Source organism: Triticum dicoccoides, chromosome 2A, assembly GCF_002162155.2.
Source record: "Triticum dicoccoides isolate Atlit2015 ecotype Zavitan chromosome 2A, WEW_v2.0, whole genome shotgun sequence".
Lineage (NCBI taxonomy): Eukaryota > Viridiplantae > Streptophyta > Magnoliopsida > Poales > Poaceae > Triticum > Triticum dicoccoides.
The window spans coordinates 511,633,122-511,638,961 of NC_041382.1; the positions used below are offsets into that span (position 1 = coordinate 511,633,122).

Genomic DNA, 5,840 nt, shown 5'->3' on the forward strand with positions numbered 1-5,840 from the left:
CAAAGTCCAGTTAAAGATTTAGTCTAAAGTAAAGTTAAAAGATTCAGTAAAAAGTTTAGAGAGAGATCTAGTTATAAGTTCAGTTAGAGATCCAGTTAAAAAGTTCAGATTTGAGATTCAGTTAAAAGTTAAGATAGAGATTTAGTTAAAAGTACAGTTACACATTCAGTTAAAAATTAAGTTAAAGATTCAGTTAAAAAGTTCATATTTGAGATCCAGTTAAAACTTTAGTTATCGATTTAGTTAAAAGCTTCAGTTAAAATTGAATTTTACACTAAATACTTGACTGAACTTTTCCTTACACCTGATAATCAAATCATCAAATTTACTTACCAAACTAAACATCAAAATGGGTACATAATCACATTTTAAACATGCTCATCTTATCAAACTAAAAATTACAGAGCTATATAATCAAGAAAAAAGTCCATTTTACTACCCTGAATAAAGTGGGTGGTTCACTTTATCCCTGATCTATTTTTGTGCTTCTTTTACCCCCAAACAAACCCAAACCGAACAAAACACCCTCCTGGCTGGTTTTTCTCCACCCGCTGCTGATGTGGCACTAATCAACGACGGTTTTGACCTGGGTGGGGCCCCCTTGTCTGGTTTCTCTCACCTCTCTCTCTCTCTCTCTCCAGGTCGGATCCGCCACCGCCCGAAGGAGCTCGCCCCGGGCCGATCTGGGCCCGAGCCACCCGCGCCCCACCTCCCTCACCGCGTCGCCCAGGAGCCGCCGCCCTCTCCCCGCCATCGCGCCGGTGTCCTGCCAGAGGAGCCCCATCTCGCGCCGCCGCAAATCGCCCCGCCCCCACGCCGCCGACGCCTCGCCGACCCCGCCATCCCGCCGCCGCACGAGCCCATCCCGAGTACCCACCGCCAGTGGTTGCCACCACCGCCTAGACCCCGCGCGCCACCGCCTCCTGCCGACCCCGCCTAGCCCTGCTCCGCTAGCCGGCACGGCACCGCCTCCTGCCGACCCCGCCGGCCACGCGAGCCCGCCCCAGGTACCAACCTACTGCCTCCTGCTGACCCCGCCTGGCCCTGCTCTGCTCGCCGGCGGGTGCAGCGGCAGCTCTATCCCAGCACCACCTGACAAGGGGGCTCCACCCAGATCAAAACCGTCGTTGACTAGTGCCACATCAGCAGTGGATGGAGAAAAACTAGCCAGGGGGTGTCTTGTCTGGTTTGGGTTTGTTTAGGGGGTAAAAGAAGCAGAAAAATAGATCAGGGGGTAAAGTGCCACTTTATTCAGGGTAGTAAAATGGACTTTTTTCTATAATCAAACTACAAATTATAGTTGACATGAACAGTGAACATGAACTTTGCACAGTGAACCCTATAACATTTTTTCTATTTTGCACAAAACAGTGCACAAGGAACCCTCAAACTGATAAATTCGGAATATTTGCTAACTTACAGTTAGGGCACAAGCAATGAACCTCCTCCCCGTGCTAATCCCTTTGAATGCAACAAACCTCTCCACCGGCTTCCCATGCTCAAACATCACCATCACCTCGTTGTCAACACCACAATAGTTTGGGTAATCGATTGTAGCTGGGATCTGGACCAACCGAAGAAACAAGTTCAAATCGATCTGGAGTCGCGGAAACCCTAAATCCCCAAGTACCCAAATCAAAACCCTCGCTAGCAGTACTGACCTTGATAGTGGAGTCACGGGAGGAGATGTATTGGGCGGCGGAGTCCTTGTTGTTGTCGTCGTTCCAGGACACCATGGCGGCGCGCGGCGAGCAGCCTTGTCAGTGATGGCCACGAGAGTAGAGAAGAGAGCACGTGAGCGCGCGAGAGAAGAGAGAGTGGTTGCGTCTGTCTGGCCGACTGGGTCGACCGGTTCGTTTTGACCAGCTTCATTTCAAACAATGTCCTTCGCCTAGCCCTTATATCGCATCAGTGTTTTTGGGCCTCACCTATCGGAAACGCGCTCAAACGCAGCAATGCAAGCGACCAGTTCTATTTGCAAAAAGTTTACCAGAAATCTGGTGCCTTTTACAAAAAATTAGGAACTTTTCTGGAAACCTAACCACAAATTTAGCGGTTTTCTGCTTTTAACTCTCAAATGGGACATAGGGCATAATGCTGATGCTTTTAACTCTCAAATGGTCACTGCCGCTTCATCGGTAAAAATGTTAGTGCCGAACTTGAGAAATCATGTGCATGCGGTTGTAGCCGTTTGCGCGTGCATCGCTAATCTTGCATCTCCATGTCGGACTCCATGTCTTTGTACTTTGTGCGGCATTTTATGCATGCAACTCTTGTGAACAGTGTGTCCTGATGGACTGATGCTTTGCACGTACTATTAAACATCACCATGATTTTCCAAAAATTAAAACAAAACAGCACCATGGACCGACCTTATCCTCCCCCACTAACTGTAAGCGATCATGGGGCGGCAAATGTGAAGTACGTAAATCCAGAATCCCGTGGTTAGCATTGGAAGTGGCCGGACATGTCACATATATGGCCTGCCATAGGCTCTACCCCTATTCAATTATTCCCTTGACTACTGTTGATCACTTGATCTTGCTGGAGTCAACTTTTTGCGCCTGCTGAAAGTGGTAGGCAGTGCAATGCCAGGCCTGCATGGATCAACTTATGAATGTCAACCTCTTAGACGACAAGCAGGCGCGTCTATTATTTCATCCATGATTCCTTCCAGAACGTGCCATGCATGGTCCCTGAAGCTTGCAGTGTCTCGAATAGTGTGATGTATTCCCGTAGATAAGCGACGTTTTCCTGCCCCTTGCACGTCTCTTGGTTCTACCTAGTGATGGGCCTTGGTCTCACAGTGCTGTCAAAGGTAACGGGGGTTCTTGTCACTTTTTCACTCAGTTGTGTTACTGCCTGCTGTTTGGATTAATTGCAGGGCTTTATTGTATATCTCGTTGATCGGTCATGATCTATTGATCTCACGAAGATCAAGTACTCATTGACGACCCGCGGAGGAACGCACGTGCATGGCATATCTACACGTAAATGCATGTGTGGCAACTCTAGGGAAAAATGACCGGACCCGCAACACGGTGCAACAAGGCAGAATAAAACGGCCCCTCCTAATTCCTATATATTGTTTTCTTGAAGTGATCATCTATTGTTCAAAGAGCGCGGGAAGAATTGACGTCTGTCAAAGGGCCTGAGCCGCGCGCGCGCCTGTGGTGCATACACGACGTGGAGGACGTAGTCAGAAACATGGCCGAGCCTCAAGGGTGTGGAGGACGTGGCCCAACAATCTCTGAAGCACGACTCGTGCATGCAGCATGCACGGTGAAATTGCTTAGCACGTACGTACGTGCTACGATTACCGCGGGGAGCACTAGCCACCACTCCTCCCACGCGCACCGTAACTCTCTGCAAGCAAGAGTGATGGGCCACATCGGCTAGTGGCGACCTGACCTGACCTGCCCTGCCCTGTGTATAAATAGGAGACTGGAGCCATAGCTAGCACCTTCACCGGCAGCGCGCGTTCTTGCTCGGGTCTCGTCTCGGAAGAAAGATTCCAGCACCGAGAGCTCGAGGTCGACTACTCGCCTTTTGGAAAGGCTACTCGGGTTCTTGTGAGGTGACGGTGTGTGGCTATCAGCATCCCGGCCTACGACCTCATCTCTTCTCGATCGAGGCCCTGCATGATTACGCTCTTTTGCGCATGATCTTGTGATGGGTATAGCGAATCGCCTCACCTTCCCTCTGTCTTTTTGCAGGACCTTGCATCTCCAGTAGACCGGGCGCGTCCACTGCTCCCAGGACCAGAGCATCGCACTTGGCAAAGCAGAGGTAGGCGGAGCTCGGGCCGGCCGATGGCCACCACAGTGCCACAATTAAGCACTATCTATCTATTCGCCCCCTATTTATTTGCGCATTCTACTTCTGTTCTACCTGCGGCTTAACTTCGAAGAACACACCCATTGCAGGAGAAGATGGGGAGTACTCGCGACGGAGATGCATCAGCCATTGCTCTGCTGCTGCTGTGCGCTTGCTTTCTCACCTCCCTTGCATGTGACAGCAGTACGTTAATTCTTCTTCCTAGCACATTTGCGGTTCGGATTTCACTGTGTTTTTGATGTATGATATGCCCAACCATCCTTGATGCGTAGCAGATGGTGCCAAGTTTGGGTACACCGGTCCTCTCGGCCCCGATCACTGGGGGGGATTGGACCCCAACTTCACGCAGTGCGCCATGGGGACGTACCAGTCTCCGGTTGATATCAAGACCAGAGACGTGGTTTACAACCCGACGTTGGGGCCTCTTCACAGGGAGTACACCGCCGCGAATGCTACCCTCGTAGACAACATCTTCAACATCGCGGTAATTTTGCTCTCAACCAAACGCCGCTTACCTGCCTTCTGCGTTCAGCAGTTTGCGTTTCATCCTCTCGCTGCGTTTCACTGTGTTCTTGTCCTGTGTGATCGGTCGATGCAGCTGCGGTGCGAGGATGCTGCTGGGACGGTGCAGATCGACGGGGTGAAGTACAAGCTGGACAACATCCATTGGCACTCTCCTTCAGAGCACACCATCAACGGCGAGAGGTTTGCGGTGGAGCAGCACATGGTTCACTTCAGTGACGACGGCAACATATCCGTCGTGTCGATCCTGTACCGGCTCGGCAGGCCAGACCCTTTCCTCATGCAGGTGAGTTTTGATCCTCAAAAAGTTTGTATGCCTTGACTGCGGATTCGTTTCTAGATTTGACCGTTTGGTCCGTTGATGGATGGCAGCTGCAGGATAAGCTATCGGAGCTCTACGTGGAGGCCTGCAGGGCCGAGAAAGGCGCTCCCATCCCCGCCGGAGTCGTCAACATGTGGCCGCTGCGGCGTTACGCCAACATGTACTACCGGTACGTCGGGTCGCTGACCACGCCGCCGTGCACCGAGAACGTCATCTGGAACATCCACGGCAGGGTACGTCGTCGTAACCGGCCTCCAAACCAGTTAACTTTTTTACTTTCGAAAAGGAGGATTACCGCTGAATCGCAGCTTGTGCTCTGAATTCGTTTGATGTTTGAACCTGGGAGAAACCTGGTGCAGGTGAGGGAGATGACGTTGGGGCAGGCTGCCGCCCTGATCGCGCCCCTGGAGGAGGGCTACCGGCGCAACAACAGGCCGACGCAGCCGCTCAACGGCCGCACCGTGCAGTTCTACCGCAGGTTCTGGAAGAAGAAGGGGAACGGGAAGCCGTAAGCCCGGTCGATGCGCCCCGATCGATGTTTGGAGATGATGATGATGTTGCAGTGTCTCTCGTCTTTGCTCTCGGTTCGGGAGAAAGTTATAGTAGTCGTTTATCTCTGCAAGTCGTGTTAGCATATAGGTTTGCTTTTATAGGTTTGCTTTATCGGTCTTGCTCTGAATTTGGTTAAGTAAGTGTTAGGTCTTTGGTATCTGTAAATGGGCCAGGAGGGTTGATGTGATCGATCCTTCTTTTGTCTACAAAAAGTTAAGCTAATCAACAAAGTTTCACTTTACGATCTAGTGATGGTCATGAAAACTGTGCGTCTTGCTCTGACCTCGCGGAGGCGGTGAGGAACTGACGTTGAAAGAGCATCTGGCCAGTTGAGACTCGTAACGAGAAATTCCCCCGAAAAATACCGTAATGACGTCTTGGATGAAACCCTTGACGATGCGCTCTTCCACGCGGGGCGTACGGCGTACCTATGCGCTCTGCGCCATATTGCGGTTCTATGTAAAAAAATCCTTATAGGAAACTTACGTAGCCTCATTTGGTTGGAAGAGAAAAAAAGACCCAGGTCCACCCTCTGAAATTGGGAGTTTTAGGAAGGACAGAAACATAACATTACGTAGCACGTTATGCAGGTGTACGGTGCACTGAG

The 5,840-nt window shown here is 50.7% G+C and overlaps 1 protein-coding gene across 5 annotated transcripts; it reads left to right on the top strand.

Annotated features, from left to right (window-relative positions):
- The first annotated feature begins 3,466 nt into the window (after positions 1-3,466).
- Positions 3,467-5,481, top strand: LOC119355088 (alpha carbonic anhydrase 1, chloroplastic-like). Of its 5 annotated transcripts, none has more exons than XM_037621873.1 (7): positions 3,467-3,577; positions 3,717-3,789; positions 3,927-4,020; positions 4,110-4,321; positions 4,436-4,645; positions 4,732-4,914; positions 5,041-5,481. In XM_037621873.1, exons 3-7 carry the CDS (start codon positions 3,933-3,935, stop codon positions 5,191-5,193), a joined length of 846 nt encoding a protein of 281 aa, XP_037477770.1. In that variant the 5' UTR covers positions 3,467-3,577; positions 3,717-3,789; positions 3,927-3,932; the 3' UTR covers positions 5,194-5,481. The 5 variants fall into 5 exon arrangements, with proteins under 5 accessions (XP_037477770.1, XP_037477769.1, XP_037477773.1 ...); XM_037621872.1 differs by having other exon boundaries at positions 3,470-3,583; XM_037621876.1 differs by having other exon boundaries at positions 3,470-3,583; positions 4,113-4,321; positions 5,041-5,193.
- The last annotated feature ends 359 nt before the right edge of the window (positions 5,482-5,840 follow it).